At 36.8% G+C, this 15,032-nt stretch overlaps 2 protein-coding genes across 3 annotated transcripts in view; one reads left to right on the forward strand and one right to left on the reverse strand.

Moving 5' to 3' along the window:
* FIRRM (FIGNL1 interacting regulator of recombination and mitosis) overlaps positions 1–11,122 on the reverse strand; it is a 47,487-nt gene extending 36,365 nt beyond the window's left edge. The window contains exons 1-6 of one of the 2 annotated variants that reach the window (XM_037506510.2): positions 10,935–11,119; positions 3,697–3,736; positions 3,208–3,296; positions 1,711–1,815; positions 1,110–1,250; positions 180–345 (exon numbers count right to left, since the gene is read on the reverse strand). In XM_037506510.2, coding sequence (XP_037362407.1) covers positions 180–345; positions 1,110–1,250; positions 1,711–1,815; positions 3,208–3,296; positions 3,697–3,736; positions 10,935–11,045 — 652 coding nt within the window. In that variant the 5' untranslated portion in view covers positions 11,046–11,119. Of the gene's footprint in view, positions 1–179; positions 346–1,109; positions 1,251–1,710; positions 1,816–3,207; positions 3,297–3,696; positions 3,737–10,934 lie in introns of those variants that run through there. The other variant, XM_037506512.2, reaches the window with a different exon arrangement.
* A 74-nt stretch (positions 11,123–11,196) lies between these two features.
* On the forward strand, positions 11,197–13,931 carry METTL18 (methyltransferase like 18). Its single transcript, XM_037506520.2, has 2 exons — positions 11,197–11,369; positions 12,246–13,931. Exon 2 carries the CDS (start codon positions 12,436–12,438, stop codon positions 13,555–13,557), a length of 1,122 nt encoding a protein of 373 aa, XP_037362417.1. The 5' UTR covers positions 11,197–11,369; positions 12,246–12,435; the 3' UTR covers positions 13,558–13,931.
* Positions 13,932–15,032: the final 1,101 nt, after the last annotated feature.

Consider the following 15,032-nt stretch of genomic DNA (forward strand, 5'->3'; position numbering starts at 1 on the left):
CCTCTCAATATACTGACGTTGTGAATACAATCTTTGCCCTTACGTATTAGAGCTTTTCAAACTGAGTCAATCCACGGAATGACGGTATTAGTAAAGAGGATTACAAGCAATTCTTTAAAAATTAGACATAGTTACAGTCAATACACATCATAACTAAGCAGTACATTTTCTTCACTCACCTATTACCATCTTTAAAATATCTTCCTTTTCATCTACTAAAGGGTTTAAGCAAACCATGTCCAGCAATTCCATTAACTGCTTTTGAAGAGAATAGGCCTCCTTGAAAAGAGCCTGAAGGAGGTCTGCAACTAGGTGTAAACGCCCAGAATACACAGATTCACTATTCTGATGACAAATGAAAAATGAGAGGAAAAAAACAAATTCATAAAAAGCTCGAGTCAAATTTACTTCATCGTTGAGATTATAAATTTAATGTTTTTGGCTGAATTATGTATTATTAAACAAACGTTTAATGAACATCCAATATAGTTTAATTCTAGAAAGGTAAGCATATATAAAATATGATTCCTAACTTCCCATAACTAGCAAATACATAAAACTAAAACAACCAAAAAAGAAATAAATAACATTAGGTCAGGTGCATGGCATTTTAGTACCCTATCACCAAAGAGAAGCATTAATTAACGAGTGATTTTTACATACTCAAAATAGCATTAAAACTGCTAGTGTTCTGTAGTGATACAAAATCCTAGGCTATCTGCTGTGCTTTTAATACTGCCTCAAGAATGCAAAGATGGTCTAAATAAGGGTTGGTGTGCCTTTATAAACAGCTAACCATTAAGCAAGCCATGAGATCCACAAATGCCATGACAGAACTATTTTAGGATTCCTGTAACTTGACACAATCTATTATCACTTCTTTATTTGATAAAGAGGAAACAAATAAAACAAAACACAATTTTTATGGCTATCTTATAAACCATTTATTTTGAAACAAATATTTACAGTATTTCCTCTTGGATCTATGGAAAAGTCTATTCCAATAATGTAGGCTAAAATGTAAAATCCTATGTAAAAACATTACTTTACTCAGCCCCTTTGTCCATTGATTCTAAGCCATTTCAACTATACTCAGATTCATCACTCACCTTACAATGTACAAATGTACTTTTGATTACGTGTAGGACTGAGGAGGGGAGACTATGGATATTTTCTAGAACAACAGATTGCTGTGTGGCACAAACATGCTGAACACATCCTGTAAGAGCTCCTAAAACCTGTACCATGGTCTGGAAATAAGAAAGATGTTTCATCAGACAGATTGCTGGTTTCCAGAAATACAGCAGTGCACAAAATAGACTCACTTTCCTCCTTTCCTAGAAATTCAATCTATCAGAACTACAAATTTCGAAACAGACTAGCCTTTGGTTTTGTTTTTTTTTAAAGTGAAACTCTAGCCCACATATCAATGCATATGGCAGATGTTCTACTCATATCATCTGAAATTATAGGTAGAGCAGGCTATCTTGATTACCTGTCTTCTTTTAAGAGTGCAGATGTTTGTTTACTCAGCAAGAAACTGTATAAAAATTCAGAGTTTATGTTCTGTATTCACATCTTTAATTGTATATATTTAATTTCAGCATGTGGCCATTACATAAAGAATACATGACTAAGTAATATCACTATAAAAATGCTCACGCTCTTTTAGCTCCTCCCCACTCCCCCAATCTCTCCTTTTTGACTTACTTGTAAAATATTCCTTAGAGTGGTTTGAATTTCTAAATTTTGGCTTGATAGTCCTTTGGCTTGACTAGTTAACTCGTCCATCATGTCATCAAATAATTTCACAGTCTGTGAAAACAAAGCAGATCATAACTGGGTATAAAAATCACTAGAAAAGGAAAGATATCGCCAAGGAAAAAAATTCCAATGATTTAATTTTGCATTACTAACACCTATGAGATATCATCTAGCTTAACAATTACACCTAATTAAAAATATATACACACACATATCTAGTACTTGTATAAATTAACCACTTTTTACAATCAGTGAAGTCAATTATTTTCCATTCTATGGTTTGAATCTATTTAATAACATCTTATAAACAAATCAAAGTTCATTTCTTCATGTTACAAATGTATGTGCTAGTCTTTACACAGTATAAGATGATGATCTTAGCCAATATATATTCAATGGGCCATTACAGGGGTATTTTCTGATTAGGTAATTCAGTACAAATTCATTTCCACTTATATTCTAACCAGTGTCCATTTTGAACAACTCAAAATACTGTTTCTGAGTTACAGGTATATTATGTAACCTCAGAACTAAGTTTTTGACTAAAAAGTTAGTCATCCTAAGATCTTAATACTTGGTTCTTTCTAAACATCTCAAGAATAGTAACACTATTTCACAAAGTAGTTAAAGAAGTTATTGCTTCCCATAGGCCCTTTAACACTCAACATCTCTGTCTTCATCTGTATCATAGCTGGACGTTCTTTCTGGTATTCAAGAACAAATTCTAAGAAACTTTCAGAGAGAAAACAATCAAGTAAATATGAGCAAAAGGACTTCCGATGATTACCTGTATCAAAGATAAACTTGGAAATCTATCATCAGAGAGATAAGTTATCATAACTACATGTTTCATTTTGGCATCAAAGTCCTTTTTGCTCCCTCAATTATAAGAGAAAAAAGGATGGAACTTCTCAGAGAAAAAGCATATCACACATCTAAACAGTAGTCTGAATTTAATGTTTCTTAGTTACTTAATAGCAACAAATTTTCATCTTTTTAATTCTAAGATTTTTTTTAAATAAATGTTGGTTCCATTTTTTTCAGACAATGAAGTTTAACAACTCTGACATTATTAACAAGTATTAATGCTCTTCTGCAGAGAAAATACAAGTTAACTTTGTAATGCATCACAAATTTTTGATTACTAGCTTTAAGTTATAAGTATTTCACATTAACTAAAAGTAAATTAAATCCAGTTAGTAAATGATCCATACCATCTGAAAATAGCTTTTAATCAAATAATGATTACATTAATACCACTGTATTCTCACTGTATTCTCACATAAGACCTATTTTTCACTACTTTATTTATATTTCAAATGTTTGCTACACTGAGGAAAAGCTCTTTTTTAAAAAAATTAAGAATAATCAACCTAAAACTGAGGTATGATTTTAACAGCCTTTAAAACATGTAGATGGATTAAGACAGTAATAGTACCATACCTTTGGCAGCACTTGTGAAAAGAAAGTCGGTTCCAATGTCAGTTGATTCATATGAGGTAAAAACATTTCTACAATAATTTTCAGAATTTCTATAAAGCAAGATAGTAACATGTTATAGAAATATAAAGTCATGTCAGTAAACAAAATTCAATGCTCTTTCCAAATGTGAGAAAATCTAAGTACTACCCATCTAAACCTCAGCACACTTGCAGAATACTATAATCTATGTAGAGACAATATTAATCTGCTATTATCTGAAATAGCAAAGAATAAAAAAAGGAAAAACCTACATGTCCAGTAAGGACCAGCAAATGAATGTAGGTATTATTTATTAGTAGGATTTGTTATCATTAAAATGATTCCTTAAAACCATGAGAATATTTCAGAATATTTTAAACTGAAACACAAGGAAACACAAGATTGTATTAGGATATGTATGACTAGGACCATGACAACATCTAATAACACAATGAAGATAATTTTACTTACGAATATGCTCAATCCAATTATCAGAATGTTGATTCATAGAGTAAAATAATCAAGGAAAACATCAGTATCATTGTTTTAGGAAATTCACATAGCTAAATTTAGAATAAATTTAAAACCGACCCTTTTTGAAATTTATTCAATAATTCATAAATACTGAAATCAGACTCAAATAACTGGCTAAACTCTGCTCTTAAAATTTAATGTTTCAAAAGTTAATGAAACAACAGAAATGGAAGCAAAGCACAGCAGGAAGACCTCAAAAAATAAAAAAATACAGGATAAAACCAATACATAACAAAATGGCAATGAGCACTATGTCTCAATAACCTTAAACATAAACTGCCAGAATTCATCAGTTAAAAGGTACAGAGCAGCTGAATGCATTTCAAAACAAAGTTCAAAACTTTCTGCTATTAACATGGATGGAGCTGGAAGGGATGATGCTCAGTGAAATAAGTCAGAAGGAAAAAAAAAAATCAAATGGTTTCACTTATAGGAGGCATATAGAAGAACCAAACAAGGGATCAGGAAAATAACAAACAAACAAAATCAAACAAAACAAAACTAGCAGGCAAAAGATAAATCAGAGACATTCAGCAAGGAGGGGTTGGAGAGGATCAGAACAGGGGAGGGAAGAGCATAAGAGACTATGGATGACAGACAGTTCATGGATGACTTGGTGATGGGAATTCCATGGAGTTTACACCAGAAAGGAACAACAATGTAAAAAATACATATATGAAAACAAACAAACAAAAAACCTTCTGCTGTTTACAAGAATGCCTTCCAACCAACAAAGACAAGTACAGACTTCGGGTTAAAGGCTGGAAGACAGTTATACAAGTAAAAGGCAACCAAAAAAATCACAAGCAGTTTTACCTGGTAAAATAAGCTTCCAATTAAGAGATAGAAATGTATACCATATTATAATTAACGGTCCAATACAAAAAGAAATAACACACACATATATACACCAAACAATGAAGCACTGAGACACATCAGACTATGACAAAACTAAGAAACATATTCATAATAATATACAATACTAGGGGACTTTAATACTCTAACAACAAGGAGAACAAGACAAAGAATGAGGAAATAATATAAATGAAGTGCTAGAACAAACAGGTCTAACAGACATCTAATGAACACTCCTCTAAAAAAAGAATGCATACACATTTTTTTCAAGGATACAGTGGAACATTTTCAAGAAGAGATCACATGCTGGGACACAAGTCAATTTTCAATAAATGTACAAAGATCAAAATTAAACCTAGTATTTTCTCTCATAATGCCATAATATTAGAAATCAACTATGAGGAAAAAAGTATGAGCACATGGAGACTAAAAAATATACTGCTTAGCAGCTATTGGATAAAAGAGGAAATCAAAGCTGAAAATGAAAAGTACCTTGAGACAAATGAAAATGATACATACTACCATACCTATGGAATGCAACAAAGCATTCTTAAGGGGGAAGATAATCACAATGCAGGCCCACATTTAAGAAGAAAAGTCCCAGGCCTCCCCGGTGGTGCAGCGGTTGAGCGCTGGGTTGCGAAGCTGCCCGCAGCCTCTGCAGCGCCGGTTCAATCCCCGGCTGCTCCCCGGACACCAGAGGAGGGTCCCACATGGCGCACAGACCTCTCCTGCCGCCCGCTGCTCCCCTCAGCAGTGTACTTCCGTCCTTCTGCCTGCTCTGCTCCCGGCTCTGGTGAATTCTCTCACCCTCCTGCGCTTCTGACTGTACCCAGTGCTTGTATAAATAAATAAATATTTGGAAAAAAAAAAGAAGAAGAAGAAGAAGAAAAGTCCCAAATAAACAATATCATGCCCAAAGCAACTTGAAAGAGAAGAACAAGCAAGTCCCAAAGCTAGGGAAAGGAAATAATAAATGAAAGAAAATCAAAAAACTATGCCGAAAAAAATCAATGAAACCAAGAATTGGTCTTTGAGAAGATAGGCAAAACAGACAAACTTCTAGTTAGGTTAACAAAAAAGAGAGAACATTATAAACAGAATCATAACTGAAAGAGAAGAAATTACCACATTAGCACAGAAATACAAAGGCTCATTAAAGATACTATGAACAAACTATATACCAATAAATTGGGTGACCTTGAAGATCCATATAGTTGACAATATCTATCCCGGAAAGAAACAAGTTTTGAATGAACCAATCACAAGCATGAAAAATGAAGCAATAATAAAAATATTCTGAAAAACCAAAGATAGCTCAGAAAATTACAGACCAATAACCCTTATGAACATTGATGCAAAAATCTTCAACAAAATATTTAGCAAATCTAATTCAATGGTTTGTCACAAGGATTATACACCATGATAAAGTGGGATTTACCTCAGGGATACAGGGAGGTTTAATATATATATCAATCAATGTACTAGCACTAAAAGATAAAAATCATTGATAAATGCAAAGAAAGCATTTGATAAAATTTAGCACTCATTTATGATAGAAACTCTAAACACAATACGAACAGAACGAACCTATCTCAAAACAATGAAGTCCACATACCACAAACCAACGGTCTATATAACACTTGATGGTGAAAACTGAAAACTTACCTCTTAAGATCAGAACAGGATAAAAATGTCCATTGTTACCACTTCTGTTTCACTTACTATTAGAGAGTTTAGTCAGAGCTATCCACCACAGGAAATCAAGAGAATCCAAGGTGGAAAATAAGTGAAATTATCACTATTCACAGATAATGATACTACATATAGAATTATCTCAAGGCTCCATCAAAAAGTTATTAGAAACAGTACATGAACACAGCACTGGCAGGTTACAAAGTCAACATACAAAAATCCAAGGTCTTTTTATATGAGAACAATGAACAAGAAACAAAAAAAAAATTTTAAAGTAATGCCATTTATAATTTCTTTTGCTTCTTGCTTCAAAAAGAACTAAATACCTCAGAATTAACCTAACTAAGAAGGTAAAAGACCTATACAATGGGAACTGCAAGAAGTTATTTAAGGACTTAGTAACATAAGGATATAGCATGGTCATTAATGGAAAGAATCAATATTACCAAAATAACAATCCTACCTAAAATGATATGTAAATGTAACACAATCCTTTTCAAAATACCAGTAATATTTTTCAAAGAACTTGAACAAAAAATATTGAAACTTTTACGGAATCACAAAAGACCTCAAACTGCAAAAGCAACCCTAGTTAAAAAAGAAATAGAGGTATCCCATTACTTGACTTCAAATTTCACTATAAAGCAACAGTACTAAAAACACTATGATAATGGCACCAAAATAGATACATGGATCAACAGAATAGAAGCAAATGTCCCTATATAAATCCACATTCATACCAGAACCTGATCTATGACAAAGCAGCTATAACAATAAATATGGGGACAAGACAGTGTCTTTAATAAATAGTGCTGGGAAAATTAGAAAGCAATAGATAAAAGAATGAAGATGAATCACTCCCTAATCCCATACACAAAATTAAACCCCAAATGAATTAAAAATTTAGACAGAAGACCTGCAACAATAAAATACAATGAAGAAAGTATTGGTAATATGTTCCACGATATCAACAATGATATTTTTGGTGACTCAACCCCTATGGCAAGGGAACTAAAAACAAAAACAATAAGGACAACCTCAAGTTAAACTTCTATACAAAGAAAACATAAGATGATTAAAAAGACATACTACCGAATGGGAAAAATATTTACACAATACATAATAAGGATTAATATCCAAAGTATATAAAAGTGCATACAACTTGAAAAACCCCAATTCATAAATGGACAGCAGGTATCAACAGATAGTTCACCAAAGAGGCTATCCAGAAAGCCTATGCACATGAAAAAATGTTCAATGTCACTTCCAATAAGAGATGCAGGTTAAAAGCACAATGAGAAAACATCTCATGCCTGTGAGAATGGAGTATATTAACAAGATCTCGAATAAGTGTTGAAGAGAATGTGGAAAAAGAAGAACCATATTATACTGTCAGTGGAAATGTAAACTGGAGCAACTACTATGGAAAGAAATCTGAATTTACCTTAAACTAAAAACGGAAATACCATAGCACCCAGCCATCCCACTCTTAGGCATACATTTAAGGAATATAGAACCATCAATACCAAAGGTCCATATGCTCCACAGTGTCCAAAGTAGCATTATTTACAATAACTAGGACATGGAAGTAGCCTAAATGTCCATCAATGGACAGATCAAGCAACACCATGCAGTACTACACAGCCATTAAGAATGAATGAAATGCAGTCATTTTCAACAAAATGGAGGGAGTTTGAGAGAACTGAGTGTAGTAAAGCAAGTAATAAAAACAAATACTGAAAAATCACATAGCAGATAATTTGATAATGTAAAACATTAAAAAAAAACCAGTAGACAGCAATAAACATCATTAAGACTCTTAGGTTAAGGGGGCGGGGAAGAGGACAAAAGGACGAAAGGGATGGTGGTGGGAAATAAATAAAACCATAAAAAAATTAATGTTTCCATTAGGCAAGCAAATAATATTTGAAAATGCTATGAGGAATTATTTTTGGCAGATGAGAAAAAGCACTAAGTCAATCCATGAATTTCTGATTTCTAATACAAGAAAAACTTCCTCTTTTGCATTTCTCTAGTACTTAGAGCTTATCTAAAGTCATTCACCACTTTCTAACTTCTTTTCATGTTATTTACATACCTTCTCCACCAATTTTATTCAACTTAACCTCTTCTGCACTGCAGCTTACAAATATGTGACAATAATTCTATGTTCATTACCAAAATTAACAGTAATCACTTTATAAATTTTATACTTGTATACCACCAAGAATAATTGTTGGAAATGTTTTTACTGTAAAAATCATACAAAATCAATTAAAGAATGTGTCAGTAAGAAAAAATGAATAACCCATAACTCCATTACACTAACGGAAATTTTTCTGATACATTTTTTATAGCAGTAATTAAAATTAGTCATTAATTTGAGTCCAGTAAGACAGATTATGCCCCAGAAAATTTCAGTAAATAAGAAATTCTAGTTTCTTCCAAAATAAAACATTTAAGTTACAATTATGTCGACAAGCAGCTAAAGACTGGGAAAATATGCAAAATGCAAAACATGAAAATTATGTCCCTACTGGATGCTAGTGTGCCAGATACCGTTACACTAAAAGCAAAACCCCTGCCTTTATGAATTGGACAGTATAATGAAGTGAAAAAGCAAACAAGATCATTTCATATTAAAGTACTCTTCAGCAAACTATAAATTGTTAGACACTGCAGTTAGGGAAACTGCATAATATTAAGGACTCTGAAGTCTGTTGTAGTGACACCTGAACCAAGAGCTGCAAAATGGGATGCACGTTAAGATGGGAGAACTAGGACATGAGTAAGAGCAAGGAAACTATTAGCAATTGCTTAGGGGTTTAAAATAGAGCAATAGTAATGGGGATGGAGATAAAAGTAGATGGACTCAAAATATTTTGAAGTCAGAAAAAAGATTTGCTGATTGGGTATGAGATAGAGAGGGCTCAAGGTTTTTGGCTTGTGAAATCATTTATTTAAATGAAAAACTGATGGAAGAACAGGTTTGGGAACTTTGGAATGTTAAGTTTGAGATGCAAAACCAGGTGGGAATGGTGACTTAGTGAAGTCTGTTTAAAATTGAGGGGGAGAAGAGTTAATCATGGTTATTTTTGTTTCCCTAAAACTAAGTACCCTATTTGGTATATATTATGTGCCCTGTAAATGTTTTCCAGTAAGAGGATGGCTATTTGTTTTCCAAGTTAAAATCCTTGACCTGAGGACAGCAATTCCCTAACAGCACAGTGCCTATGAAAGAGCTTTAGTCTAGGGGGATTTTGCTAATGCCACGGTGAATGATTTCTGGATGGTGAGACTGAGGCTAAAGGGTTAAACTGCATTTAGACCCTAAAAACACAAAAGGGGGAAACCCCTTATCTAAACTTTCCCTAAAACTTGATTTTACAAGTCTGGAGGCTTATAACCAATCTTGAGCTGAGCTCCAAGACAGGCTGGGTACTAAGAACCCAGAGGAAGAGGGAAGCACAAATTCACAACTCCAGTTATCTGAAGAAAAGCCTCTTCTTAGTTCATGTGTTAAGTTCCCAGTGATTAGCCAATGAACTTCAGATAACTCCACATTTCTTTGCCCCAATCCGCTGTTAGTCAAATATAACTACTTTGCTCTCAACCTTTGTTCCCCAAACCCATACAACCTCATTCCCTCTCTTAATTCAGGAGATGGTTTATTGGGACAGGAGTTCAGCCATCTCCTCAGAGTACAGGTCTTTGAAAATAATCTGTTTTCCTAAATCCAGGGCTGGCTTGTCCCTAATGTTTTAGTTGCAGGTGACAGCCAGACCTGAGTTCAGTATCAATGGTAACATTTTATCTGGCTTAAACTGTAAAATTATAATCTGTGCAGTGCTGAGACTCTCAAATGAAGGTTACTTTTTCTTTTGGCAGTAGTTTTATGCTGAAAGTGAGCACAAGGGTGGGGGAAAAAAAAAAAGAAAAACAATCCTTTTAACCTAGAATTCCTGGACCATTTACAGGAATGGTTTGCACCTGGACAACGCAGACATTAAGCAACTCAAACCCGGCAAATGAAAGCCAGTAACGAAACAAAACTTCCAACCACCAATAAACAAAGAGGTTCGAAATGAAGATGGAAGAACATTGCTAACTACTGAACATCTTTTACAGACATGGCTACGGAGTAGAACGACGGCCTTTATCTCCCACGATACTGAAAATGGTATTATTCGTATTCACCACCTATTTTAGAGAGAACAAAAACTCAAGTATCGCTCTCTTGACCTCAACTAGCAATTTAGAGTTCGCTTAGTGTTACCTTAGAGGTTTGTCTGAGCCCTTGCCTTCCCCACTATCCCCATGCAATGTACTTAATTCCACATAACGAGGACAGAAAATTTCAAAGGCATAAAATGGAAAACGCCACATCCACGACCAAAGTCACAGCACAAAACACCTGTCAGCCCTTCCTGTGCCAAAGTCAAGCAGGCCTTCGATCCTCACACCCACAGCTCACGTTCGCCTTCCAGTCCCTGGCTTATGGCCTAAGCTCATCCACAGAGGCTGAGCAGCGAGAACACCACACGGGCCGGCGGCGGCGAACAGACAGAACAGACCGTTCAAGACCACCCGCCCTCTCTCTAGGTGGAAGTGATTGTGAAGGATATAAGAAGGCGGGGCAGGACAGACGGCAGTTCCCGGCGGCAGAGCTCCTCCGGCCAGCCACTTAATTCTTCCAGAGGCACCGTGCCGGACGGGGCCTCCCGTTCCTGAGACATATTTCCACCCAGGAGCTCAGTTTCAAAACAGTCCCGCCACGGCCGACACCGGAAACGCCCACCGTCCCGGCAGGCCTTGCGAGCTCTCCGCCGACACCAGAACCATAGAGAAGAGGCTGCTGCGTTCCTTTGTATATAAATGTCTGCCCCCGCACGGCCGGGAAGACAGCCGGGCTTGTCTGGCCCGCGGAGGACTGGACTCACTGGTGCGCACTCTCAGTTCCGCGGACGTCAGGACGTCGCGACAGGTTCTAGGCTGGAGGAGCTGGGAGCACGCGGGCCACCAGCATTGCCGGGTGTGGATCGCAGTGCAGTTGCTTTGAGGTAGCGCGCTTTGGGGAGATGAGGACTAAAAGTCCCCAGATTTCCTACCCTCCCTTTGCTGGGGCTTTGGGATTGCACGTCTGGGGTGGGGTTTGACCAGGAATTTGGGGACTCCCAGGCCGGGGACTCAGTGATGTAGAAACTGGCAGATTCCTACTCACTGAACTGTGTGATCTTCCTCACATCACGTATTATGAGAATAGTACGAGATTGTGCCAATTGAAGCAGATGGCTTTTTTTGAACGTCTAGCACAGTGGGTGACAGAAAACTGTAAAGTTGCTTCCAGTTTCTACAAGTCTCTCAGAAACCACTTGGTTGCCTTTATTTGTGTTTGTTCGGCCATCAGTCGTCTCTTTAATAATTACTCCAAAATTGGCCACTCCCATACACTCAGGTCTTCCCTTCTCCACAAAATTATTTTAGTAAGGTCACGTGGATGAATTTACACACACCAGAGCATTCCTGTGCATGTTTTTAGAGAGATGCTCATTTATGAAAATAAATCTTATATTTGTTACTGAGAGGGTGAACTGAAAGATTCTAGCAGTTTAGAGGTAAATATGTTTAGGCATGTTCGCGGCAGGTGACAAGCCAAATAGCTAAGCTTGTCATTTTCTACCGTACAGTTTGGACTGGTTCCCCTATCCCCCATTATTACTGCTGCAGTTCTTTTGTTTTTTACAGTTTATTCTCTTCTCCAACTCTTGAAACGCGAAGTATCGATGTCTGTGTGTGTGTGTTATTCCAATTCTTTTTATTCCCCTCTCCGTAGATTTTATAGAAAAGGCTGTTATTTGGGGAGGGAGGGGCAGTTTAATATATTTCAGTGAAATGTATCAAATTGCCTTTTAATTTACTTCATTTTTTTCCCCCAGAGTTAAAGTGAAAGAAGAGCAAAGACTTCTAAAAGAGTAATTTGGAAACACCTCTAAATATTTGTAACAGTGTATAAGTGAATCCAAGGAAAACAGTTGAACAATTGAGGCAGTTTTATGTGTGTGTCACCAGTTCTATCCAGAAGTTGACAAATCGTCCTTTGAATTTTAGAATTCTGTACATTTGAGGATGACCTTTCAATTTAATTTCACTATAGAAGACCATCTGGGAAATGAATTAACACCCCCTAGAGATGCAACATTGACCCTGGATTCCTCAAAAGATTGTCCAGTCTCAGAAACTCAAAAAGGTAAAGAGAGGGACAGAAAATCCTCGCCCAGACAGTCTGACTTGCCTCTGGATCACTTGTGGGAACACAAGTCAGGGAGAAATGCAGCTTCCACTCAAGACACAGACAGTATACTCAGTGCTGCTAACGATTCAATTAACTTGGGGCTACCTGAAGAACAATCCTGTTTGAGAATTGCTAAGGAACACTCTGTGCCTAAAGATTTCAAGAAAGTATTAGAAAATAAAGTCATGGAAGCATTACCAGATCTCCAGAATATTAATCTATCAGTGGTGAAAACCATCCTGTTGAAAGAGAACTTCCCTGGCGAAGAAAACATAGTTTCAAAAAGCTTTTCTTCTAACTCTGATCTGATTACAGGTGTTTATGAAGGAGGCTTGAAAATCTGGGAATGCACCTTTGACCTCTTGGATTATTTGATAAAGGCCAATGTGAAATTTGCTGGGAAAAAAGTGCTGGATCTTGGCTGTGGATCAGGGTTGCTGGGTATAATTGCATTCAGGGGAGGAGCAAAAGAAATTCATTTTCAAGATTATAACAGTTTGGTGATTGATGAAGTAACCTTACCTAATGTAATAGCTAACTCTGCTTTGGAAGATGTAGAAAATGTAAACCAACCAGAAGCAAAAAAATGCAAAAAGTCAAAAATAGCACAAGACCTGTGTCAGTGCCGGTTCTTTTCAGGGGAATGGTCTGAGTTTTGTAAGCTTGTACTAAGTAGTGAGAAGCTCTTTGAAAAATATGATCTCATTCTAACCTCAGAAACCATTTACAATCCAGATTATTATGACACTTTACACCAAACATTCCTTCGATTGTTAGATAAAAATGGACAGGTGCTTTTGGCCAGCAAAGCACATTATTTTGGAGTAGGTGGGGGTGTTCATCTCTTTCAGAAGTTTGTAGAAGAAAGGGATGTATTTGAAACTAAAACACTTGAAATAATTGATGCAGGACTAAAGAGATTTCTAATTGAAATGACTTTCAGGTACCCCAGTTAATGTCGATTTAGTGTCCTAACTGAAATAAACAGAATGAAGAAAAACTTGTTTGATTTCTGCTTTAGAGTATTATTTTTCTGCTGTTATTATGTTTATCCAAATAAAAAGCCAGTGATATTGGCAATCTTGTACTTGTTAGGTGAAACTGAGGAAATAATGTCCCTGAGATTTGATAAGCATTTTGTGGGAGTTTTTAGCTCTCCACCTTCATGCTATTGACCTCACCTTTGACACATAAATTTGTTCCAGGAAACTCACTGTAGGGTAATGACTTTCAGGCCTTTCTGCCCTGTGCCATTAGGATTGCCCTGCCTGATGGGGCACCTGCATTTTGTTACATTGTTCTAAGTTGTGTTTACTTCTGTGGGCCATGGCAACAGTATTGAGATATTCTGTAAGATAAGCAGATGCAGGAAAGAGAAGGGGAGAAAGCACCAGAGAGTCCCAGAGTGAAGACTTGCTGGGGGCTTGGAGGCCTTCTGGCCTTCTGGCCTCTTGGCCACCCCCAGCACCCCTGCCTGCCGTGTACCTGGTTGCTGCACTACATATAAAAGCCTGAGAAAGCCACCAAGGGCTCCAGGACTCCTTTACTGGTCTGGTCTGCTCGAATCATAAGAAAACCTGCTCTATCCCTTCCTACCGCTTCACTTGCCTGTTCGTAAGTTTGATTTCTTCCCAGTCTTTTTTAGTTTTCGTTCATGTGAAGTGCCTGATCATATCACCATGCCATTAACTCTTAAGGGCATACATAGGTGTTATTAAATGGTACTAAATCTAAATATTAGGGTTGTAGGGTAAGTATTAGGCTTTTCTGCCCTCCCACCATTAGGATTGATGATGGATCCTTATGGTCCTGAATGCATGCCAGATGGCAGGCACCTGGAATAGGGTGTGGGCATATGTAGATAGGGTTCACCTGGGCTAAAACTGGGCTTATAAGGGCGGCATCACAGGGATGCCAGGAGAACCACGAGAAGCTGAGTGACCGAGAGCAAAAGAGAAGCAGAGACCACCAAGAATACCAGAGAGCCCAGAAAGAGTGAAGACTTGCTGCCTGCCAGCCTCCCAGCCCCCTGGCACCCCTCTTTCCTGACTCTGCTTCCCTTGGCAAATACGGCAATACTGCAGTCATGGCCCACAGAAGTAAACAATATAACTTACAACAATGTAACAAAATGCATGTACCCCATCAGGCAGGGCAATCCTAATGGTGGGAGGGCAGAAAAGCCTGAAAACCATTTACCCTACATCCATTTATATTCATTTATCAGTTGAATTCACATTGAGATGGAGGAAATGAAGGGAACTGTGTTAGAGAGTATGAAAATCACTTAGAATTTATAATATGGTAAACCCCTTGGAATCAAGAGGAGACCCTAAAGGGTTAAAAACAAAGAGTTAAAAACAATTCCAGATTCTAAGGAGTATAGACTCCTCACTGATTGTTAAATGAAAAGAGAAAGGGGAACAGTATT

This window comes from Talpa occidentalis, unplaced genomic scaffold, assembly GCF_014898055.3.
Source record: "Talpa occidentalis isolate TD23 unplaced genomic scaffold, MPIMG_talOcc4v2.1 talOcc4.12, whole genome shotgun sequence".
Taxonomy (NCBI): domain Eukaryota; kingdom Metazoa; phylum Chordata; class Mammalia; order Eulipotyphla; family Talpidae; genus Talpa; species Talpa occidentalis.